Source organism: Equus asinus, chromosome 14 (genome assembly GCF_041296235.1).
Source record: "Equus asinus isolate D_3611 breed Donkey chromosome 14, EquAss-T2T_v2, whole genome shotgun sequence".
NCBI lineage: Eukaryota > Metazoa > Chordata > Mammalia > Perissodactyla > Equidae > Equus > Equus asinus.
The window spans coordinates 23,260,636-23,286,846 of record NC_091803.1 but is presented as its reverse complement, the minus strand read 5'-3'; the positions used below and the strand labels follow the sequence as shown (position 1 = coordinate 23,286,846).

The window sequence follows — 26,211 nt, the reverse complement described above, 5'->3', positions numbered from 1 at the left end:
TACCATATATTCCAACCAAAAAAGAAAACATGCATGGACTAATACACACCATATTTAGGAGGGAGGGGAGTGCAATTAGGGAGCATGTGCAGATACAATTTTCTTTGTAATATTGTATTTCATGAGCTGGGAGGAGAGTACATGGGGTTTCATTTATTATTACCTATAATTGTTTATATGTCTAAAATATTTAAATGAAAATTAAAACTAAAAGAAGGTTATGTTGAAAAGATGGGTACTTTTGTTTCTGTTTTTATTTCCTTTATTGTTGTTAAAGTATTTATTCAATAAATTAGAATCAAGAGAGAAAATTCAGGAATCAGAAATTTGGAGATCTGTCAGCATTCAAAAGTTCTTTTCTTTGGGGAAGCATGGAGAATAGAATCCAGTTTACTAATCTCAAGGCTTGATACCCGTAGGACTGTTTGATTGATTCTTGGAGGACAAGTAATCCCAGGGCTATAACTGCCTGTGCTCTGAGAGCAGCCCCCACCTCTGCATGGGTATGTATTACCTATTCCTCCCTTGAAGGCCCACAGACCCCTCCCTGCAGCCCACATGTGAACCAGCCTGGGAGTCACTCTGCTTGGCGGTGGGGATACCTGCTGCCAGCAAACTTCCCTGCTTTCCCAGAAAGTCTGCTCCAACCCTTTCCTACTCACTCAACAAGTCCTCAGCCCAGGCTGCTGAACACTGTGAGACCCTTAGAGATGCCTCATGGGCCACTTCAGAGGACAATGAGGGTGAGTGAGTGGGACTCTGGGCCTCCAGTCCAACATCAGTCTGATAATACCTGCTTATATCTGTTTCCCCCCGTATAAACAGAACCAACTGGGAAACTACATTCCCAAAGGAAACTCTCAGCAGAAATGGAAGACGAAAACTCCAATACAGTCAGCAACATAGAACTGATTGCACATGGATTTTCCTACCTCCTGAGCCTCTAGGGCTCCCTTCCCATTTTGTCTATATAGCCTTGCTGTAAGGTGTTGGAACAAATGTCTCCCTGATAGCCCCTAGTGCTGTGGTTTTCTTGTATGGATTCCTAGGGGAGAGGCCAACTGGAAGAGCAGATAATTGGAAGGAAGCTGGTCCAGGTAACTCCTTGTTGAGTTACTTAATGAACCAACCCAGGATCCCTACTCAGACTTCTTGTTATGAAAGATAATAAAATTCTTTTATTATTTAAAGCACTTTGGGTTGTGCTTTCTCTTAAAGCTGAAGCATCCTAATTGTCATGAGGATGAAAAGAGGGAATTTTGTTATAGATATTGTTGAGAAAGGCTGGGGCAAGTAGTGATAGATAGGAGAAGGCCTCAGGGGAGCTTCTTTAGGGTAGTGCTACTCAAAGTGTGGTTCATGGACCTGCAACATCAGAATTCCCTGGGAGTTTGTTCAGAATGCAAATTCAAGGGTTTCACCACAGACTGAGCAAATCAGATTCTCTGAAGGTGGGATTGGGAATCTGTATTCTTAACAAGATCCTCCTCCAGTGATTTTGATGCAACCAACTTTGGAGAACACAGTGACCTAGAAACTCCTATAGCTGGGAGTGTGATGGGTCCAACAGAGGACATGCTGTGCCTCTAGTTCATTGCTGACCTCCTTGAAGCTATTCTAATCCTCTAGCCCTCAGTTTTATTTTCTGTCACAACAGTGTGAGAATCAAATGAGGAATGGATATAAAAATCATTTGAGGAGTGACATCAGCATGGTGGCAGAATGAGGTCTTCCTGTAGACTCTCCCTGCTAAGATACAATGAAAAGAATACTCATAAACCAACAGATGACACTCACACAGCACAATAGACATCTGAGAGATCCACACGGCCATATGTCTGAAGGTGGAGGTGATGGATCCCTGGAAGGCAGTGAAAGGAGGTAAGGGTATCTCCTCTCCCTCCCCCAATGGTAGTGACTTAGGGTGCAGGACTGCATGTGGCTCTGAGGAGAGGGGGGAGGGGCATGTCTCTATGGGAACGCCTTCAGTCTTGGACTTGCCCATGGGAAAGCTCCACACCAAGGAGGCTAAGCAATTGCAGGGGCATCTTCACCAAGCCCAGCACCATAGGAAGGCAGACAGTGAATGCAGAGCAGGAGCACCCCTGGGATCACGCATGCAAAACAAAGCACCTCTCCTCCACCTTGTGCACCAGCTTTGCCAGTCAGCCAGAGCAGGGAACCCCTTCCAGAGTGCCTGCACATACGTTTGTAAAGCAGCAGTGGTGAGTGGGCAAACAGAGATGGGCCCTGTCAACATAGTTTCCAAAGGTCAGGCATAGCTGCCAGGGATCATGGCAGGCTCAGAATACACAGCTCCTGCCCTGAAAATCTGTGGCAGCAGGTGGAATCTGCGACCAGAAACTACCACTATGCAAAGGCACAAATCCACCCCATCAAATAGTATGAAGAGGTGTATTAACACTCCAGACCAGAAGGAAAATGATAACCACCCAGATATCAATCCTGAAGGCACAGAAATTTACAATCTAAATGACAGAGAATTCAAAATAGCTATCATTAAAAAATTCAATGAATTACAAGAAAACTCAGAAAGACAGTCCAATGAAATCAGGAATAAAATTAATGAAAAGAGGGAACTCTTCACAAAAGAGACTGAAACCATAAAAAAAGCCAATCAGAAATGTTGGAGATGATAAACACACTGAAGGAAATAAAGAAAAACTTGGAGTCCTTAAATAACAGCTGACATTATGGAGGACAGAATTAACAATTTAGAGGACAGAAATATGCTGAAGCAAATGCTTCAGATGGAGGAGGAGAGAGGACTAAGACCAAAAAGAAATGAAGAAATTATGAGAAATATCCAACTCAATGAGGAAATGCAACATAAGGATTATAGGTATTCCAGTGGAAGAAGGGAGGGAGAAAGGAGCAGAGAGCTTGTTCAAAGAAATAGATGAGAACTTCCCAAACCTGGGGAAGGAGCTGAAATTACAAGTAAAAGAAGTTAATAGAACTTCTAATTAAATCGATGTAAAAAGACCTTTTCCAAGGTACATATTAGTAAAACTGGATAAGTTAATGACAAAGAAAAAAATATTAAGGACAGCAAGGCAGACAAAAATAACCTACAAAGGAACCTCTATCAGGCTTTCAGAAGATTTCTTAGCAGAAACCTTACAGCCTAGGAGAGAGTGGAATGATATATTCAAAATCAGAAAGACAAAAACTTTTAGCAAAGAATACTCTATCCAGTGATAATATCCTTCAGATATGATGGGGAAAAAATAACTTTCCCAGATAAATAAAAGCTGAGGGAGTTCATTGCCACAAGACTCCCCCTGCAAGAAATGATCAAAAAGGTCCTCATACCAGAAAAAAAAGGGGGAGGGGGGCTTATGAAGCCTTGAGCAAGGAGATAAGTAGGCAGACATAATCAGGAAATTGCAGCTCTCTATCAGAACAGGCTAGCTAACACTTAATTATAGCATTGAAGATAAAGGGAAGGAAAACATCAAAGATAACTATACCACTTCATTTTAAACACAAAACAGAATAAGTTGTGACAACAATAACTTACATGGGCATGAGGAAAGGGATGGAACCTGCTTAGGCTAAGGAAATAAGAGGCTATGAGAATGGATGACCTCATCTATGAAATCTTTTATACACACCTCACAGTAACCACTAAATAAAAAATCAGAACACAGACACAAATGATAAACAAAGAGAAAACTATCATAAAGAAGACCAAACTGAATTCGCAGTGCAAAATACATGGGATGAGAACAAGGGAAATACAGAATAACTGGAAAATGTGATAAAATGGCAGCATTAAGCCCTCATACATCAATAATCACTCTAAATGTAAGACACAGAATGGCTGGATTGATTAAAAAAACAAGACCCGACAATATGCTGCCTCCAGGAGACACATCTCGGCTCTAAGACAAAAACAGGTTGGAGTGCAGGGATGAAAGATGATACTCCAAGCTAATGGCAAACAAAACAAAGCAGGTGTTGCCATGCTTATATCAGACAAAGTAGACTTCAAGATAAAAAAGGCAATGAGAAACAAAGAGGGGGAGTATATAAAGATAAAAGGAACACTCCACCAAGAGGACATAACACTTATAAAGATATATGCACTAACACAGGAGCACCAAAGTATCTAAAGCAACTATTAACAGACCTCAAAGGAGATATTAACAGCAATACAATAATAGTAGGAGACCTTAACAAACCACTTATATCAATGGATAGATTCATCCAGACAGAAAGTCAACAAGGAAATAGTAGAATTAAACAAAAAACTAGATCAGATGGAGTTAATGTATATATATATATAGAACACTCCATCCAAAATCCCCAGAATACACATTCTTCTCAAGAGTACATGGAACATTCTCAAAGATAGATCATATGTTGGGAAACAAGGCAAGCCTTGATAAATTTAAGATTGAAATCATATCAAGCATCTTTTCCAACCATAATGCTGTGATATTAGAAATCAACTACAAGGAAAAAGCTGGGAAAGTGACAAATATGTGGAGACTAAACAACATGCTACTGAACAACCAATGGATCATTGAAGAAATTAAAGGAGAAATCAAAAAACATCTGGAGACAAATGAAAATGAAAATACATCATTCCAACTCAAATGGGATGCAGTAAGAATGGTCCTAAGAGGGAAATTCATAGCAATACAGGCCTACCTTAACAAACATGAAAAATCTCAAGTAAAGAATCTTAAACTACACCTAACAGAACTAGAAAAAGAAGGACAAACAAAGCCCAAAGTCAGGAGAAGAAGGGAAATAATAAAAATTAGAGCAGAAATAAATGAAATTGAAACAAAAAAAAAAGTAGAAAGGATCAATGAAACAAAGAGCTGGTTCTCTGAGAAGATAAACAAAATTGACAAATGGTTAGCCAGATTCACTAAGAAAAAAAGAAAGAAGACGCAGATTTAAAAAATTAGAAGTGAAAGAGGAGAAATTACAATGGATACCACAGAAATACAAAAGATTACAAAAGAATATTATGAAAAACGATATGCCAACAAATTGGACAATCTAGAATAAATGAAATAGTTTTTAGACACATACAACCTCCCAAAACTGAACCAGGAAGAAATAGAGAATCTTAATAGACCAAACACAAGTAAGAGATTGAAACAGTAACCACAAACCTGCCCCCCAAAAAAAGTCCAGGGCCAGGTGGCGTCCCTGGAGAATTCTACCAAACATTCAAAGATTTCATACCTATTTGCAAACTATTCCAAAAAATTCAAGAAGACAGAACACTTCCTAACACATTCTACAAGGCCAACATCACCCTGATCCCAAAACCAGAGAAGGACAACCCAAAGAAGGAAAATTACAGGCCAGTATCGCTGATGAACGTAGATGCAAAAATCCTCAACAAAATATTTGCAAACTGAATACAGTAATACGTAAAAGGATCATACACCATGGCAAGTGAGATTTACACAAGGGATGCAGGGATGGTTCGACATCTGCAAATCAATCAGTGTGATACACCACATTAACAAAATGAGGAATAAAAACCACATGATCATCTCAATAGATGCAGAGAAAGCATTTGACAAGATCCAACATCTGTTTATGATAAAATCTCTCAATAAAATGGGTATAAAAGGAAAGTACCTCAACATAATAAAGGCCATATATGACAAACCCACAGCCAACATCATACTCAATGGGGAAAAACTGAAAGCCATCCCTCTGAGAACAGGAACAAGACAAGGGTACCCACTCTCACCACTCTTATTCAACATAGTACTAGAGGTTTTGGCCAGAGCAATTAGGCAGGAAAAAGAAATAAAAGGTATCCAAATTGGTAATGAAGCAGTGAAACTCTGTTTGCAGATGACATGATTTTATATATAGAAAACCCTAAAGAATCCATTGTAAAACTATTAGAAATAATCAACAACTATAGCAACGTTGCAGGGCACAAAATCAGCTTACAAAAATCAGTTGCCTTTCTATACTCTAATAATTAACAAACAGAAATAGAACTCAAGAATACAACCCCATTAAAATCACAACAAAAAGAATAAAACATCTAGGAATAAATTTAACCAAGGAGGTGAAAGACCTATACAATGAAAACTATAAGACATGACTGGAAGAAATCAATGATGACATAAAGAAATGCAAAGATATTCTACATACATGGATTGGAGGAATAAACATAACTAAAATGTCCATATTACCTAAAGCAATCTACAATCAGAATCAATCCAATCAGAATCAATGCAATCCCAATCAGAATCCCAGTAACATTCTTCCCCGAAGTAGAATAGAGAATCCTAAAATTCATGGGGGACAACAAAAGATCCCGAAGAGCTAAAGCAATCCTGAGAAAAAAGAACAAAGCCAGAAGCATCACAATCCTTGACTTCAAAATGTACTACAAGGCTGTAGTAATCAAAACAGCGTGGTATTGGTACAAAAACAGACACACTGATCAATGGAACAGAATTGAAAGCCCAGAAATAAAACCACACAGCTACGGACAGCTAATCTTTGACAAAGGAGCTAAGAACATACAATGGAGAAAGTAAAGTCTCTTCAATAAGTGATGCTGGGAAAATTGGGCAGCCACATGCAAGAGAATGAAAGTAGGCCATTATCCCTTGTCATACAGAAAAATTAACTCAAAATGGATCAAAGACTTGAAGGTAAGATGTGAAACCATAAAACACCTGGAAGAAAATATAGGCAGTACGTTCTTTGACATCCGTCTTAGAAGGATCGTTTTGAATACCATGTCTACTTGGACAAGGGAAACAAAAGAAAAAATAAACAAACGGGACTTCATCAGACTACAGAGCTTCTGCAAAGAAAAGGAAATCAGAAACAAAACGAAAAGACAACCTACGAACTAGGAGAAAATATTTGCAAGTCATATATCCAACAAGGGGTTAATCTCCAAAATTTATAAAGAACTCACACAACTCAACAACAACAAAAACAACCCAATCAAAAAATGGGCAGAGGATATGAACATTTTTCCAAAGAAGAAATATGGATGGCCAACACTATTCAATATCACTAATCATCAAGGAAATGCAAATCAAAACTACAATGAGGTATCACCTTACACCTCTTAGAATGGCCATAATTACAAAGACAATAAACAATAATTGTTGGAGAGAATGTGGAGAAAAGGGAATCCTCATACACTGCTGGTGGGAATGCAAACTGGGGCAGCCACTATGGAAAACAGTATGGAACTATCTCAAAAAATTAAAAATCAAAATACCATTATGACCCAGCTATCCCACTACTGGGTATTTATCCAAAGAACTTGAAATCAACAATTCAGAGACTCATGCACCCCTCTGTTCACTGCAGCATTATTCACAATAGCCAAGATGTGGAAGCAACCCAAGTGCCCATCAACTGATGACTGGATAAAGATGTGGTATGTATATATATATATAATGGAATACTACTTAGCCATAAAAAAAGACAAAATTATCCCATTTGCAATAACATGGATGGACCTTGAGGGTATTATGTTAAGTGAAATAAGCCAGACAGAGAAAGACAAAGACCGGTAGGATTTCACTCATAGTAGAGGATAAACAAACACATGGACAAAGAGAACAGATCAGTGGTTACCAGAGCTGAAGGGGTTGGAGGGTGGGCCTAAAGGGTAAAAGGGCACATATGTATGGTGACCGACAAATAACAATGTACAACTGAAATTTCACAATGTTATAAACCATTACGACCTCAATAAAATTAAAATTTTTAAAAAACGGTTTGAAGACGTAAAACGATCCCTAGAAGAGCCCCTGTGCTGCCCCAGCCCCTACCAGGGGACACAACGCCCAAGGCTGCAGACAGGTATGTTGGATGGTGCTGGACTCCGCCTCACCAGTCTGTGAGCTTCTTTGGATGGGGTCTGTCTCCATTTGCGTGTCCAGCTACCCAGCGGAGGAACTGGCACGGAGACGGTGGAGAGTCTGTCATTCTTAATTGAACTCAGTTACTCCTATTTTGAGTTTTCGTTTTCAGATTCCTGCTTGAGTCAATAAAGGAGGACTGGAAACCCAGGTTTTGTAGCTTAAGGAGAGTCAGCCCCTGTCGCAGTGCTGCTCTCTTAACACCTCAGTGGCCTCAGCCATCCTCCGCCACATCTTCAGGCGTCTTCCTGCCACCTTCATTGAGGCGACCTGTGCCCCGACCTCCCCTTTTCCCTAGCCTTCGACGCCCAAGGAGCCACAGGACCCGCTGTCCTGGAGACATACGAACGACTAAGCCGCGAGCCCGCCCTCTTCTCAAGTCACTAGGTTTCGACCCCGACGCGGGAGCCACCCTCACAGCCACAGAGAAGGCCCGCTTAGATGCTGTGGCGGCGCACGCCCGCCCTGCGCGGCGGACGAGGGGTAGCGGGTGGAGAGGGCGCGCCGCTGGCCAGAGGGCCAATCAGAGCACGGCAGGCCAGCAGGCCCGGCTCCCAGTGGCCACTCAGGCGCAGGCTGAATGCGCCGCCTGCTCTAGGTCTGGGCGAGCTTCCTGCCAATCAGGGGCGGAGCAAGTGGGGGCTCGGCCAATAGCGGGAGGCGGCCGGGTCGGGTCGGTGGCCCTGCGGTCCGCGCGGTGGTCCTCAAGCCAGCCGGCTGAGGGAGCGGCCGCCCTACGGTCCGTGGGCGCTCGCTCCCGGCTGCTCCGGCCCCGCTTGTCGGCCGCGCCGCGTCATGCCAGGCGCTGCTAGGCGCTAGTGCCCAGGCCTCCGCCCGCCTGCCCGTAGCCGCGCCCACTGCCTAGAGCCAGAGGGATGGTGGTAGTCACGGGGCGGGAGCCAGACAGCCGTCGCCCAGACGGTGCCATGTCCAGCTCCGACGCCGAAGACGACTTTCTGGAGCCTGCCACCCCAACGGCCACGCAGGCGGGGCACGCGCTGCCCCTGTTGCCCCAGGAGGTACCTAGAAGGAGGGAGGGGGGCCGTGGGAAGGGGCGCAGAGGGAGAAGCAGGGGCGGGTCAGAGCTGACCTTGGGATGTGAGCAGCGCTGGGGTTGGCGATGCGGGATCAGGCTGAGGGCAGCCCCAGAGGAGCTGTAGCCCCCTGCCCACCCACCCACTCCCACCCCTCCGTAAAACCCACCAGGTGTGTCTCTCCTGCCCCGGGGGCACCTGGCCCCTCACCCTCCTCTTCCCAGTACTCACTGCCTTCAAGGTTGATATACTCTGGTCCTTATGTCCCACCCTTACCAACCAGAGGAGGGAGGGTAGGCCGTGGGAAGGGGACCTTGGAGCCCCAAGAGATGATAGTGTCTTCTAGAAAATCAAAGAGGAGGCCTTGGTGGTTGCCCAAACCCAATCTCCAACTGCTCAGAGAGTGAAGTAAGGGGCTGTGTGCAGATAAGAAGAAGGGCAACTAATGGATGTGTCCACACTCACCTGACAACTCCATGGCTTTCCCTCACTAGCTGCTGTCCTGTGATGCCCCGGTGGCTTCTACTGGTCTTACTTAATGTGTATGACACTATCATATTAACGCCTGAAATGATCATCAAGAGAAGGGAAAAGAGGAGGGAAGGTGGAGCACTGCTGGGTACCGAAGCCAGAAACTAGGAGGAAGGGACTAAGGTAGTGCTGAATATGCATGTGGAGTATGGAGTCCTAGGAGAGTGGACAGAGCCCCAGAAGGGCAGGGCTGGGCTGGGGGAGGCTCTTGGGAAGCAGATAGTGTCCTCTTAGAAGCCCATGCCCCCAATATTGTGGGGCACTTGAGAAAGTGAGCAAAACCCTAGAAGTACTCTTTGCAGTTGGAAAAATAGAGCTATCAGAGACACAGTGGTGCGATTTTTTGTGCACTGTCATTGGGGAAACAATGTGGCTTGAGAGAAAGAGCACAGGACCCAGAGACTATAGGCCAAGGCTCTAGCGCCAGCTGCTCCACCGGTTACATTGCTTCATGTGAGCTCTAAAACTACTTTTGATTGCTTTTTCCTCCCTGCTTTAGTCTTTTCATCACTAATATGGAGCAAACGCTTGGATTAGTATGAGATATCCTTGGAAAAGGTTTAAAGAGCTCCAGAAATGTAAAGTATTATTATCCCAAAATAATATTTGAGTCCTTGGTATGCACATAGAATAGTTTTAGAAAAGCTATACCATAAGCAGAAGGCATTCCTATCCTTTGGGTGCAGAAGAATAACAACACCTGGCTGTTTCATTCATTGATTCAGTGCATATTTGGGTCTTTACTGTGAGCCAGGCACTGTACAAGGCCCTGGGTAACTTTGACTTATTGTATTTGTATCCTGCTTTATTTCACAAAGGATTTGAAAGTTGGGAAAAAGGACTGTCTAGATAAATATACATAGACTTTCAGTGGAGCCAGAGAGATGTCATAATATTGAAAAGTATGCACTGGGATAAAATTTTTGTTAATCTGGAAGAAGTTTATGGAAAAACTAGAACTGGTTTCATTTCTTTCAAAACTACAAGCAGCAAAAGATATCCCCCCAAAATGGTCCTGAGCATTTTAGGGAGAACCTCAAGCTTCTCAGGGCAGATCTATACCATCATTCTTTGTTCTGCACCCTGCCCTTGCCTCCAGAATGTTAGCCGGACTGGGTACTAATCGTCTCACTTTACAGATTAAGAAGGAGAGAAGTGGTAAGGTAGAGAAAATGAGGAGTGGATGCCTGGAATTATTCAACAAACATCTATGAGCCAAGCTGTGCGTGACTTCCTGATTGATGAACAAGATGCTGTCCCTGCCCTTGGGGTCCCGTAGGGTGGGCTGACAGAAGAAAATAATTGCCCATGTATTCTGCTAGTCACTATAATAGAGTGTGACACATGGTGATGGCCAAATGGAGGGAGTGTTTAGTTACCTCTGTCTTGGGGACAGGTGAGAGACAATAGAGCAGAAATGCTCGCAGAGTAGGGAAACTTGAATGGAAGCTTTTAGAGTGAGTGGATGCTGCTCATCAAGGATGTGCCTTGGTGTGCATTAGAAAAAGGACACACAGCCCTGCTAGCAGATCACTCTCATCCAGGTGCCCCGTGCAGTGAACAACGTACACCACCATATGGGGCAGTCAAATTTGTTAGATGGACAGAGGGAGAGTGGTAAGAGCATTTTGGACAGAGAAGACAGCATGAGCAAGACACAAATATGGTAAATTAAGGAAGTGGAAGGAGGACAATGAAGGCTTTGAACTCTAGAGCAGAGAGAGTGGGATTGGGGTGGAGAGACCTGATTTAAGAGCTATCAGAGGGAGGATGGAAGGACTTGGCAATTGACGAGTGTGGGGAAAGGGAAGAGAGAAAAGAGTGTTCAGAAAGACTCCTGGGTTTTGGCCTTGGGTGACCGAGTGAATGGAGAAGCATAATCAGACCCAAGAAGACTATAGACAGAGCAGCCCCAGCTCTGGTTCCCCAGTGCCTGGCTGAAAGTGCCCCATGGTTCCTTTCCAGTTTCCTGAGGTTGTCCCACTTAACATTGGAGGGGCTCACTTCACCACACGCCTGTCTACCCTGCGACGCTACGAAGACACCATGCTGGCCGCCATGTTCAGTGGGCGGCATTACATCCCCACTGACGCTGAGGGCCGCTACTTCATTGATCGGGATGGCACGCACTTTGGGTATGTTTCTCTCTAGTCCTGGCAAGTGAGTGGCCTGGGCTTGGGTATGGGGCTTCAGTATCTTTGTAGATACCTAGAAGAGGAGATATCATACTGAGGGAATTTAATAAATGTGCTTATGGAATTGGATCAAAATTCTTTCCCAGAGGAGATAAGGACAGCTGGAGAAATCCCAAGTAACACACACTGGCTGGAGTGATAAAACTGCTTCCATCCTACACAATTTAAGATTGGGAAGTTGTCATCTGTGTGGAAGGAATGGATCACACCTAGTGGCTGGGAGTTCCAAAAGAACGTCTTGGAGAATACCCTCAGATCTAGATTTGGGGCTCAGCATTGCTGAGGGAGGAAGCATAGTTATAGAGGTGGTTCCCAGACTTCTTTCAAAAGTTAAAACAAACAGACAAAAAAGGTGAGGGAAGGGCCAACACAGGGTTGCCATCCTTTAATTTTGCCCAAAGAAAGCCTTAAAAAAAACCCTTTTAAGTATTATTGCCATTTTAATACTAAAACATGGAAAGACACAATCTCTAAAAACAGATAGCACTTCCCAAGAAAAGACTTTTGACAGCCTTACCCATAAATAATTTAAAGACTTTATACTTCAGTTTCCTTGTTTTTGAAATGAGAAATAATTATAGCTGCTTCGCAGGCATGTTATGCTGATTAAATAAAAAGCCTTGATGTTACTCCTGGCCAAGTCCTTTCAGTGTATGTGGCTGAAGCTCTTTGCCCCTTCAGTCTGACTTTGGAGATGGCTAGAGAACTAATGTGGTCCTTGACCTTGAACAAAAATGACCAGGGAGGCAGAAACTCTCAACCACCATATCTCTGTGCTGGCCTTCAAGTAGGATTGCCCACATTGGGAGAATGGTCATTTTTATCCTCAGAAAGGAGCCTATTATCAAATAATTTGCTTTGAAGCATCTGGGTTTCCCCATTGGGCTGTCAGCTGCCTCCAATGCTGAGAAAACAAAGTGTCACATCGCTCTGCAGAGCTATAAAAAGATTTTTGTTTGCAGGCTGTTTGGGGGAGGAAAGTGCTGGCCTCAGCTGGCAGCTCCCACAGGGCTCTTAGCTGGGCCTTGTCCCTGAGGTTATGGTTTTCAGAGCTCACCAAGATTTGCTTAAGATCCTAGAGGACTAATTTTGGGAAGGGCTGTCGGGAGGGGAAACAGGGTTTGGCTCGAGCCTGATGCGCCCATGCCCAGGTGGCCATGGCTAGAGAGTGGTAGAGCCAGACAAGGATGTGGCAGAAAGCAGGATATTGTGGCGTTTATCCTCAGGCTGCTGGACTCCAGTGGCCTATGATTCATCAGCAGCAGATGAAGTTGTTGAAAAACTCAAAAGAAAATAGGGATTTAGCACATTTGGTGGGGTATATTTCTCTGCTGGTGTAGCTCATATACGCCCAGCACCTACCATGGAAGCTTCTTGGGCCTCCACCTGAGGTGGTTTCTCATTGTGATCAGTGCACAGTGCTTTGGACCAAAGTATGAACCAGTGGGTGTGGGCTTGGAGTCAGCAGGGTCTGCCTCTGAGCCTCTGGCTAGCTGTGGCTCCTTGAGCAAAGGTGTCCCTTAACATCTCCGAGTCCCACTTTTTCCTCATTTATGAAACGGACGTAAGATAGCACTTACTCCATGATGTCATTGAAAGTATATGTACCATATAAATGGTATGACACATAAATAGTGGCTGACACAGATTAGTACTTAGTATTATATTTTGGTCAAAGACTAACTGCTGAGGTAACGGCTTGATTTTGGCGTTTACTCACATATCCTTACCGAAAAGCCCTTCCCAGGCATGCCAGTGATGGATCTGATTACTCTTAGCACTAAAGAATCTGAAGAGAGGATTAAGAGAACTGAATTTTTATTTTAAGACAAATGCAGTATGTGATTTTATTCACTCCTGGAACCAGTTTGTTGGGATGTTAGGGTTAGGCATTTGATCTTCTCCATATAGCTACAGAATAATACCAATGGCAAGGGTTTGTAGAAGATGTGGGACTCTCCTATGTTGCTGGTGGGAGTGTAAAATGCTACAAACACTTCATTAAACATGCATGTACTCTATGACTGAACAATTCTACTCCTAATATTTACCCAAGACAAATTGGTGCATGTGTCCACAAAAAGTCTCTTATAGGAATGTTCATCACAGCTTCACTCATAAGAACCAAAAACTGGAAACAACACAAATGTCTATCAACAAGAGAATGGGTAAATGAATTACAATATACCCATACAGTGGTATAATACTTAGCAATAAAAACAAAAACTACTGTCACACACAACATAGGGGATAAATTTCAAAACCATGTTGAGGAGAAGAAGCCAGGCACAAAAGAGAACATATTGTATGATTCTACTTAGGTGAACTTCAGGAAGAGGCAAACTAATCTTTGTTCCTACTTGGCTTCTACTTCTGTAGAAGTTTAGAGTGGTCGCCTCTGTGAGGACTGACTGGGAAAAGGCACAAGGAAACTTTAAGCAAATGGAAATGTTCTGTATCTTGATCTAGGTGGTGGTTATATGGGTATATTCATACATAAAAAAGTAATTGAACTATACAATTAAGGTTTGTACATTTAGGGGCCAGCCCCGTGGCAAAGTGGTTGAGTTTGTGCACTCCGCTTCGGCAACCCAGGGTTTTGCTGGTTCAGATCCTGGGTGTGGACGTGGCACTGCTCATCAGGCCATGATGAGGCAGCGTTCCCACATAGCACGGCCAGGAGGACCTACAACTAGAATATATAGCTATGTACTGGGGGGCTTTGGGGAGAAGAAGAAGGAGAAAAAAAAAGATTTGTACATTTATCAAATATTAGTTATACCTCAATTAAAATACATGAAGAGGCTAGATATCACATCTTTCCATTATTGTTGTATATAACCTAATCATAACAATACCTAATATTTTACCTAATAATAATTGTAATTATGATAATGATACTGATAATAACAACTACTAACATGTAGGGCTTACTCTGTGCCAGGTATTTTCTAAGCACTTTTTATATATTAACTCATTTAATCCTCTCTTAACATTCTGGGGTGGTTTTCTTATTTTCTTCCATTTTGCAGGTGAGAAAATCAAGGCACAGAAAAGTTAAGTTCACTTACCAAAGTTCCACTGCTGGTTGTCCAGATTCTGTGCTCTAACCACTAAGTAGCACTACCCAGGTCCGTTAGCTCCTTCTCACCAACTTCTTTCCTTCCTGCTCAGAGATGTGCTGAATTTCTTGCGCTCGGGGGACCTGCCACCTCGGGAGCGTGTACGGGCTGTGTACAAAGAGGCCCAGTACTATGCCATTGGGCCCCTCCTGGAGCAGCTGGAGAACATGCAGCCACTGAAGGGGGAGAAAGTGCGCCAGGCGTTTCTGGGACTCATGCCTTATTACAAAGGTGAGGGGTCAACTGCCCAGGGCAGACAGGGTGTGGGGAAGGAGGGTTGCAAGGCTTCTGTCAGGGCCTATGTCTCCACCAGAACAGGTTCATCTATATCACTTAAGATGAGAGAGAATCCTGCTTCTCTTCCTGTTCTCCTCTCCCAGTCACACCGGCAAGATTCAGGTTAAATAGAGCCCAGCTTGCCTGTGACAGCCTTCAAATCACCTTTCAAAAGGACAGTCCTCATCCCACCCCATTGGTTTCCTTTTGCTGTGGAGAACAATGATCCCTGTTTAAGTTTGTGCCCTTCATAGGCCCACAGAGTCCCTTCCTCAGGAATCTGTCTTTTCCCTCTTGGATCCTGCTGTCACTGGGGCTCTCTTTTTGTGCCCTCCCACTGCCTTGCCCCACCCCACCCTCACCTGTCAACCCCTGTCCCAGTGATGGGTGCTGTGTTCACCCCACAGACCATTTGGAGCGGATTGTGGAGATTGCTCGGCTGCGTGCGGTACAGCGGAAGGCCCGCTTTGCCAAGCTCAAAGTCTGTGTCTTCAAGGAGGAGATGCCCATCACCCCCTATGAGTGTCCGCTTCTCAACTCCCTGCGCTTTGAGCGGAGCGAGAGCGATGGGCAGCTCTTTGAGCATCACTGCGAAGTGGATGTGTCTTTCGGGCCCTGGGAGGCTGTGGCTGATGTTTATGACCTGCTGCACTGCCTGGTCACGGACCTCTCAGCCCAGGGCCTCATTGTGGACCACCAGTGCATTGGGGTGTGTGACAAGCACCTCATCAACCACTACTACTGCAAGCGCCCCATCTATGAGTTCAAGATCACATGGTGGTGAGTAGTCCTGGTAGGAAACAGGGTCCCATCAGGAAGGGTGTCCATTCCCCTTGGTGGCTCTGGGAGTAAGATCCCCAGAAGGGCTTGTGGCTGCCCCAGAGCCTGCTGAGGTGAGGACTGAGTCCTGAGGCACAGCTCCAAGCAGACAGAGGTGCAGCTCCAGTCTCCCCCGCTGTCCCTCAGGGTTAGGCTCAGGTCTGGTGGCCCACAGGGACTTGGTACCTGCACTTACCTGGCCTTTCCTCGAGGCACGGCAATCTTTGTCTTAGACTGATGGGGTCCGGCTCGCTAGGGCTTGACCAGGAAGTCCAGAGAGGTTTTGTCACTTTTTTGACCTTGTGAGAGAGTTTCTGCCCTTTTTAGAGCCACATTACCAACTAATGTAGGTATGATCACTTCCTCAGCCCTGTTAAGTATCCCTTCCCTGTGCTCAGTGTATAGGTCTGAATATAGAAAATGATGGGGGATTTACCCAAGTAGCTACTCTGTAGGGGTACTTCCTCTGGCTGAAGAAGGAACATCATCTCTCCCTTTTCCCCCAAGAATAGTCCCACACTTTGATCTAGAATGTGGAAAGACACTTTTCCCCCCCAGAATAGTCCCACACTTTGATCTAGGATGTGGAAAGACTCTTTTCCCCCCAAACATATTCTTCACCACCTTTTGGAGATATAATCATAGTTGCCAAAGCCATGCACCAGGTTGGCCTTAGAAAAGCACAATGTTTACAGCCCTACCTCAGGGCCTTGGCTTCTCCTACCTTCCACCAACCTTCCTTGCTTGAAGGGTTGTCTTCTCACAGAGCTGGAATGCAAATTTCACAGGCTCCTTTTGAAGATTCCCTAAGTCAAGGAGGCAAGATACCTAGGTCTTCTGTTATCTTCAAGATGTAACATCCTTTCTAGAGGCTCAGAATACCTCCTTGACTGCCATTTCATGTATTAGGATCCAATTTGTGGTGAACCTGCTTGGATGGGAACCCCCTCTTTAAAGCCTGTTGCTTTATCCTGCTGTCTTTCTCCTTCAGGAGAGTGTCTATTCTGGAGAAGTAAAGAATACTTTACTTGGGTCAGGTGAGAGGCACAGCTATCCCAGGAGCTATAGGAAGATAGTAGCAAACCTCTGTTATGTTTTATTCCCTACATTTCAGAGAGAAAAAGATCCGCAAGGTTCTCCTCCCACTGCATTTCCTTCTTGCTCCGTCTGCAACCTGGGGCAGCTAGTCAGGGTATGGACATGTGTCTTCTAAAGAAAGAACTATGTGGCACCAGTAATTGGAATGTAACATCTCTGTGCTGCATTAAGGGCTTCTCCCCATAATCCTGATTGTACTTGACCGTTCCTGGGGGTTCTTGTAGGGAGATTTTTTTTATATGTAAAAACTGGTGACGACAGCCTAACTGGTCTCAGACTTACAAGACCAGATTGGTGAGGTAGGGCACGGGGGAGCTGAAGATGTCTGCGTCCTGAGGAGAAGACCAAGCCCTGGGACCTTCGCTGAATTCCTTCACAGGGCAGTGATCTCCTGGCCCTGGTGTGGGGACAGAGATTCCAGGGCATGATTTTGCTCTCTTATATTGTATTCTTATATGGGTGGAGCAAAGGTGCAGACTGAGATCAAAGAGGAGAATACAGTCCGTTGTTCAGGTTCCGCAATATGCATTCTCTCTGTTCTCATCCACAATTGGATTGCTAACTTTTCTGGAGCTGGTGTCCCTGCTTGGCACTTAGCCCAAGAGCCTGGAGCTCTTGCCTTGTTCTAATAGAAAAGTCTTTCGTTTAAGTTGCTCTGATTGGTGTTACCGCCTAATACAAGTTCATCTTTTGACAGACATTGAGGTAAACTATTCAGGAGGTTGTCAGTGTGGGTAGAGAGCAAATAATTAAGCCCAGTGCTTTCAGTAACCTGGCCTTGGCCCCTTCTCTTTCCCACCCCCAGCACAGAGCTTCACAGTGCTTGGTTATATAGACTCCGTACATGTAAGACAGGGAGCAGCTGGTTCACTCAAATGCAGGTTTTCTCAAAAACGGGTCTGAAGACTTGCTTGCGACTACAGGGATGTTGGATGTCCCTGTGCCTTTTGCTGGAGACACCACTGTTTTTCTCTTCCCCACTGTTGTCCTCGTGGTGGTGTGCTCTGTGCCATTGTGGGGAGACAAGACTCTGGGCCAGTAGACCAGGCAGAGCAGGGGCAACTGGCAGCCAGCTCAGAGCTCTTTCTAGGTGGAATAAAAGAATTTAGTGGCCCAGTTTGGCCATTCTCTGATGAGAAGCTAAGGCCAGGCTGAAAGTGCTTTTGGTTGTGGTGGTTTATGGTAGTGGCCTCCAAATAAAGGTCATCTCTGAGGAAATGACTTCTCCCAGTTGGATCCCTTTCCACTCTAAATGTCCAGGCCCAGAGCATGAGAAGGGTTGGGGCAGGAAGGAGGACTCCAAGGGATCAATGCTTCTCCATGATCGAGAGGAAGTCTATTTTCATAGAATTCTTGTGCATTATGTCGATGGGTCAAACCAAAGTGCCTGCCTTTGGAGCTTCCCTTATGTTTGATTTTGGGCACCTTTTCTCCCAGATGCCATGCTCACTGGTTGGGAAGGTGAAAATTTAGGAGATGAGACTGTGTGGTGCAATGATAGCCATAACAAAATTCAAGGAAACTGAAAAACTTACTGGCAACAAAAAAGACTGAAACAAAACCACAATGAGACACATTATGCCATCCCAAGTGGAGGAATTCTTTGGATAACACTAATAGAAGAAATAGAGGAATCATCACCATCCTCCTTCTGCCTCTGGTTAATTTACCAGGCTGTCCAGTGCTTATCATGTGGAAAGCAATCAACTGTGCTGTGAAAGTTTCTATTCTTTCTTCCTGGGGCTTAAGATATCCTGGGAGCTGTCTGAGCCTTGCACCTCGGGCTGGTCAGGTGATATAATCTTCCTATTCTGGGTTGCTTGTTAGAGGATTAGGAAATTGACATTTGCAAGCCACAAAGTAGGGTGGGCCTCAGTGTGTGATCTTGGTCTAAGCTAGATCCTGAAGAGGTTAAGACAAACAACAACAAAACAAAAACTACTCATACTGAGCATTTTGATCCCAGTTAGAATTTCAAATATCATCCTTCTGCATACCTTCTGTCCATATTTGATTCTGATATAAGTGATTAAGCTTTCTTCCCGTACCTTTTTGCTGGGCCTCTTTCCTGAAGGTAGTGCCTGCCTCGTGATCCTTAAAAGAGGGCAGCTTCATTCATCAAAAACAAGAGTGTGGGGAACTGTTGTGGGAGAGTCACTTTGGATTTCTGAAAGAAACATATATGTACACATATGTTAATTGGGGGAAGGGTGGGTTGGCAGGGATCAGAGGAGGTGGGAACAAAGACTGGGTGTAGGAATAAGCAGTTGCCTCTGGAGTATGGGAGGTCACCTGGGTCCATTGTCTTCCTTCTGTATGGCGTTTGGTTTGTATACACAATGTAACACTTCCTGTGTTCATTCATTACATATCCGTGAGTGCTTTGGTGCATGGAGCCTCAGTACCCTCACATGGCATTAAAGTCAAGAATTAGAACCTGGGTGCTGTGCCTTTCTTAATAGAGACTTACTCTCATCCCTCCTCTGCCTCCTGCTTTGCCAAAAAATTTGTCTTGATTTCTGCTTAAAATTGGTATGTTTTGGCATGCCACACTAAATAAAACAGGTTCTTCCCTGAGACCAGAAGCTAAACTTCTACCCTGACTTGAAGAGGGATGGGCCCACAAAGGCCCTGCTGCTATTACTGTAGCCTTGTCTCTGTTCCAGGTAGGAGTGTGCCCACCCACCCTGGGCAAACAGCTCTATTCTCTCCTGTTGAGAGGTCTCCAAGGGAAGAAGATGCCACAATTGCATAGTCACTTGTATGGCTCATAACCATGTCGGGTAATTCTGAAAGAAAGCCCTCCTGTCATATCACCACTTCTTTCCAAAGGAGAGAGAAGCGGCCCTAAGCTTATGTGAGCCTCAATGGTTAAGACCATTCCTTGAGGAAAATGGACATAAGTTGCCCTTCCTCTGAAAGGAGAGTTTGACATCTTCCTGGCTAATGAGCATCCTCATTAAGATGCTCCTTGGAGTCGCTTCATGGATTAACCCAGAAAGGTGAGTTCTGAGATGCTGGGTAGCTATGCCACCCTCCAACTACTTCCCTTAAATCTTTGATTATTCTGACTTTTAAACAAAAGCACTGCATAATCTGTGTCAAATGTATCCCTTGACCTAATCACTGCTCACATAATCACATAGTAATAATACACTAATAACACCTTACAAGTTGGAAACTGAAGTGTATAAGGGTGTAATTTCCCCAAGGGCACATAGCTAGTAAGTGGCAGAGCCAGGATTCAAACCCAGAGCCCTTTTCTCAAATCCTCAGGGTGTTCAACAGCAGGACCCTCCCTTCCTCTTGGCAGCTTGGCATCCCACCTGTGAGGCTCAGGGCTTCATCCTGCTTAACCTGTGAAGATTTGAAAAGCAAATATTTCTAGAAGGAATATTAGAAAGACTTCCTTAGATGTGTAGGTTAAGTAGCACCTAAGCATTAAGAAGATAGATGATGTTCCCAATTTACTGTCTTTCTTGATGAAGGACACATGTCCACTAGGTGGAGAAGGGCCCTGCTCATGGGGCAACGAGTGGAGGATGACTTAGCAGGTGAGTCATGGTTCCCTGGCTGGACCCTGGGTGTGGCAGGGTAATCCAGGACAGCCTGAGTTAATCAGACTCCTGCAGCGTATAGGTCTAATCATACAGAGGTGCTGTGCAGCCTGACCCCATGGGGAGGTATGCCCATACCACGAGTGACTGGCTCGTGTCAAGAGAATAATTGAATGGGAGGCTCTTAAGTTTAGCTCAGGGGATGTTGTGTGCCTGGCTCATCGCCCTTGGATTCTGGGTCCCTACTCTGCCTGTGTGTTCCTTTGTCATCATTTTGAAGATGGCCTCTTATCTGGTTTTGCCTACTTTTCATTTTGATTTAACTTAGAGTGTGTTCCTTTAGCTTTTAGTTACTTACTTTTAACTTTCTGTCCTTTGATTCCTTACCATTTTGTTTTTCCTATAATATATTTTAGCTGTCTCTATTTTTTACACATGATTTTAAACTTTATTTATAACATAACTTTTAAATAAAGCACATGTATGAATAGGATGTCAATGAAGGTGGTTCTTGTTCTGAACAAGGGTAATTATGTGCTTTTTTTTTTCCTCCTCCATTCATTTCTACAGTGATCTTATTAGATGTGAACATCAGGTACATCATTTTTCCCTTAGATAAATATCTTCTAAAATATAAGTAACAAGAACAAACTGACAGTGTTTTATGAAAGTCATAGATCTTGGTTATCTACTAGATCCAATAGCCAAACTTTACCTCTCCCTCCAAAATGCACCCCTCCACCACAAACATACACATACACAAAATAACAGTAAATAAAGCCTTAGGAACAGGGCAGTTCCATTCCTGGACTATTAAGGGCTTCTTCCCTCACACACTTGTTTTTCCTGAGGAACGACATGATCTAGAGATGCTGGGATCCCACCTCCTCCAACCACCCAATACCAAGTGGAAACAGGACTATCATGCACCAGGAAAAACTCCACCACAACTCTGGGAAAGACTTTGAATTGTACTATCCAGAAGCACTCCATAACAGGGGTCTGTAATCAGATTATGATGTATCTTTTCCAGCCTTCTATAATTTCATTAGCAAGCTGATTCACCCTTTAATAAACTATGACTTTTAGAGGATTCTCCTGATTATTACAGACCCCGATTTCTTTCCTATATCATGCGATCTTGGTAGATGGTCCCAGCTCAAATAGATCTTTGGAATAGTTTCCATACTTCTCTTAGTTATTAAAAAAAATCAAGAAATAGAACCCCAAAGCACCACAAAACTTGGAGCTTGACCTCCATTAAAAGAAACTTACAAATTGAGAGTCGAGTTGAAGAAATTTTCTTTATCCTTTTGTTATTTTTGTAAAGAGAGCAGGATGCTATCAGGAGTAGACTTAAGTCCCTAGAATGTGGATCAGGCTCTATAAATGCCTTTATTAGTGTCTTTCTCAACATTACATCCTGATCACCAGCTATATCTCAGCTTACTCTGCCCCAGGGACCTATCTGTGTGCACATGTTGTGGTGCTTACTGTCCCTACTCTCACCATGTCATCTCCACTTCCTCCCTCTGCTCATGACTGTCCTGTTTTTGGCATTTTAAAGCTTGTTGGCCACTTCTGACCATGCCTCATCCTACTTCTTACCAGATGATGCTTTGCCCAGGACTGCCCCCTTTTTATTCTCAGGCAGGTAGGTGTTGTTTGCACTGAGGTCCCTAGCTGTCCAGTTCAGCTTTCTCATCTGGCCTGCTAGGATTTGGAGAGCATTTTCAGCCTCCCTCTCTAAGCTGTGTATCCACCTCCATGGCGGCAGCAGAGGACGACCACAGGACCCCATTGAGCAGACAAGTTAAATTCATCTCCCGCTACCCAGGAAGGGAGAATTGAAACACTTTTTCTGGAAACCAAGTTCACCAAAAGCTTCCTAACAAAAATATGAACTTCCCTGGTGAGCTGACCACATCAGTATTGGCTGAAATAAGGGTGGCATTATTCACTTGGCACTCCCGGAAGTCAAAGCAGAATGTATCTGCTTTCAGGCATATTCAGGGAATATTCCACCCAATTACCTGAATTTATTCTTCAAAGTGCAGCTCTATTTGGAAACTTGCATTGGTCCGGAGAGGCAGAATATCGAGGAATCTCCTCTGTAGTCACTTGCAGGAATATTCCACCACTTTCATAGGCTGGGCCTTTAGCCCAGAGGATTCCAGTAGGGTGGCATTTATTACTTGATTTTGAACCCGTCAGTGCTGTTCCCTGCTGGGATGGCAATCCTGACCCCTTTATGGCAGCAGCACCCCTAAGACAACCTGATTTGTAGATTGAGATCCAGAGGTAGAATTCCCAGATAGTCTAACCAAGGTATCTGCATTATAGCGGACAAGAAAGTGATGTTTCTTAGGTGGAAGGCTTTCTATATACTCAACTGTGCCCCAGGATTTCTGGGGTTTATAGGCAGTAGGGTCATTTGGTCATGACCCTCAACTTCCTCACTTGACCATTCTGTCTTTTTAGAAAGTGAGTTCACCTGATCCCTCGCTAGGGACCCAGAATTCCAATAGCTGAAAACCTTGTACATCTTTTTTCTTATCCTGGCCTTACACCACCAAGACATACTTCAGTGCCTTAGTAGGGGTCACAAGAAGGCAAGAGCGTGGGCAGCCTCTGTCCCTTGTTTCTACATCTCCATGATTGGCTGAGGCCAGCAACCCTTGTAGATGTGAGAGTTGCAATATAATTAACAGATTCAAGGTCTAGAGGCACCATTTGAAAGAACTGCTTTAGAGATATCTGTCCATAGCAGCTTGGAGCAGTTAAGGTAAACCTGGGAGCTTGGTCCATACAGTGAGGGTGGGCCATGTTTTTCAAACATTTTGGCTTCAAAGATGCTCCATTATCTATGCAAGACCCCAAGAGGCCAGCAGAAGATTTCCAGCTCTGGTTATAGCTGACTGAGAGAAGCCACTGCAAGCTGCAGTTAGGTACCCATGTGCAGCAGAGGCCAGCCAAAACCCAGAGCGTCTCAAAGTGGACACAAAAGGGACTGTATCCTCTTACAATGGTTGGCTAGTGTGCCAGGAGGAAACTGAACTCAGATGCTCCTGCTCCATCCTATTGCCATCCATGTAACTTTACATCTTACCCATTCAAAATGGAAAATAACATATAGAGACTTCTTGGGACCTTACATCTGACATATCAATGTATATTATCTCCTTGGGTGATCTTGCCTGAATTTCGTTTAGAGTAATTTGTATTAGGAGGAAAAAAAAAAACAAAGTAATTTGAACAAGTTATATATTTAATATAAATAACTATTAATTATAGGGTTGGAGTAATGAAGGATTGGTTAATAAAAAGTAGCAATAATTACAAAGAATATAGGAATAGCAGATATAAGAAGCAGCCACTATCCTTAGGGCTGAGATAAAGGGTACAGGGAAGGGTATCCACCCTCCCCTCCGAAGCTGATATCCAGACCTTTTTGGAGAGGGCATGGTCATGGTTCACTGAATGGCAGAGAAGTTACTGGGGTGCTGTGCTGTTGGAATTTGCTGGAAATCCACCCTCTAGTGTGCTGGGACAATCTGTTCATGGGAAAGTGTCTTGCCAGAGGCATTGTACTACAAAACCACCCAAGGGGAGTGGTGGGAAAAGCTGCTGGTCTTTTTGTGCTGCTGATTACCATGCACTGCAGGAGCTGGGTGCTGGAGAAGTTATATGTGTTGTGAGCAAGGACACCAGAACCAGAAAGGAAAATATCTTTTCTCTGACAATGTCTCACCAACATCATCTACTAACAAAGCTTATTATCATGTTAATTGGCAAAGAGAAAAAATATTCAAAGGTCCCAACCCAATTTTTGCAGAGGCAATAAAGGATGAATAGGGAGCTAAGAGGAAATCAATAACTGGCACATCATCTATATGTTAATGACTCCCAAATTTATACTCCTGCCCAGGCCTCTTTCCTCAACCTTGAATTATATACCCAATAACCTGCTAAATATTGATACTTCAGTATCTATTAGCTATGTCAAACTTAATACATCTAAATAGAATTCTTTATTTTTCCCTCCCTACCCCAAACATCTTCCTCATTCCATCTTCTCTATCTTAGGAAATGGCACCACCATCCACCTCGTCAACAAAAACCAGTTAGCAAAAAAATCTTTGACTCCCCTCCTTACCTCACCTTCGACTTGCAATCCATCACCAAGTACTTGAATCTGTCTTCAAGATGTATTTTGAAAACATTCACAAATTAGCTTGTCTGAATCACCATCATCTTTCACCCTGCATTACTACAAAGACCTCTTGGCTTAATTTGGCCCTTGATTACCCCCTCTAACCTATTCTCCAGAATAGTCTTCTGAAAGGGTTGATTAGATCCTGCTATATGCCTACTTAAAACATTTTGCTTTTAGAATGAGATTGAAAAGACTTAGTATGTTTGATCTGGCTCCTGCCCACCTCTCCAGCCTCATTTCACAACCCTACTCCTTGTTTCCCACTTTCCACCCTGGCCTTTTTTCAGTTCCTACCTCAGGTTTTTGAGATTGCCATTCCCTCTGCCTGAAATGCCCTTCCCCCAGCCTTCTCATTCATGGCTGGCTCATTTTCATATTTTATGTTCCAGCTCAAATGTCACATACTCAGTGAGACCTCTAATCACGCCATCTATAGCATACTCCCATTACTGTCTATCGCATCACCCTATTTATTTCCTTTATTGCATTTTTCTTTACCAATATTAATTATCTTGTTTGTTATGTCTCTTTTTCCTTTCAAATAAGCTCCCTGAGGGCAGTGATTTTGCCTCTAATATTCACAGATATCCCAATGCGTAGAACAGTGCCTGGAAAAGAGGTGCTCAGTTAAGATCCGCCAAACGACCTGTCTAGTACTTGGGCAGGAGACCTCTTAGGGTGTCTTAGTATTACCCTGCCTTGTGATTAGTCAATGGAAAACTACAACAACCCAATCCAGGCAGGACAACTAATGGCCCAGACCCTTCCGTCATGAATGAAAGTTTGGGTCATTTCCTCCCCACCAGCCCAGGTAAAGAGATTAAGTATGGAGATTAAATATGATTTAAGGAGATGCATATGGGTGCCAAGTTGACAAGGGGTGGATTTGTGGTGGTTAATTTTATGTGTCATCTTGATTGGGCCACAGTGCCCAGATATTTGGTCAAACGTTGTTCTGGATGTTTCTGTTAAGGGTGTTTTGGGATGAGACTTACATTCAAATCAGTGGACTTTGAGTAAAACAGATTTCCCTCCACAATGTGGGTGGACCCCATCCAGTCAGTTGAAGGCCTGAATAGAACGAAAGGTTGACCTCCTCCAAGTACAAGGAATTCTGACAGCAGGCTGCATTCAGACTTCATCTGCAACATCACCTCTTCCTGATTCATCAGCAGACTGCCTTTGGACTTGAACTGCAACTCTTTCCTGAGCCTCCAGCCTGCTGGCCTCCCTCATCAGATTTTGGACTCACCAAGCCTGGATAATCACATGACTAATTCCTTAAAATAACTGTCTTCCTAAATATGCTATATCATCTGTCTATCCCAGGATGTCTATATCTGTCTATATCTACAGTCATGTGCTGCATAATGACATTTCAATCAATGACAGACAGCATATATGATGATGGTCCCATGAGATTAGTACCATATAGTCTAGGTGTGTAGTAGGCTAT

The 26,211-nt window shown here is 44.0% G+C and overlaps 1 protein-coding gene across 2 annotated transcripts; it reads left to right on the top strand.

The window, feature by feature from the left end:
- The first annotated feature begins 8,559 nt into the window (after window positions 1-8,559).
- KCTD7 (potassium channel tetramerization domain containing 7) lies at window positions 8,560-25,845 on the top strand. 2 transcript variants are annotated; one of them, XM_070484496.1, is made up of 5 exons: window positions 8,560-8,926; window positions 11,438-11,607; window positions 14,842-15,020; window positions 15,473-15,845; window positions 25,815-25,845. In XM_070484496.1, exons 1-5 carry the CDS (start codon window positions 8,783-8,785, stop codon window positions 25,828-25,830), a joined length of 882 nt encoding a protein of 293 aa, XP_070340597.1. In that variant the 5' UTR covers window positions 8,560-8,782; the 3' UTR covers window positions 25,831-25,845. The 2 variants fall into 2 exon arrangements, with proteins under 2 accessions (XP_070340597.1, XP_014697766.1); XM_014842280.3 differs by lacking the exon at window positions 25,815-25,845 and adding an exon at window positions 19,649-21,031.
- Window positions 25,846-26,211: the final 366 nt, after the last annotated feature.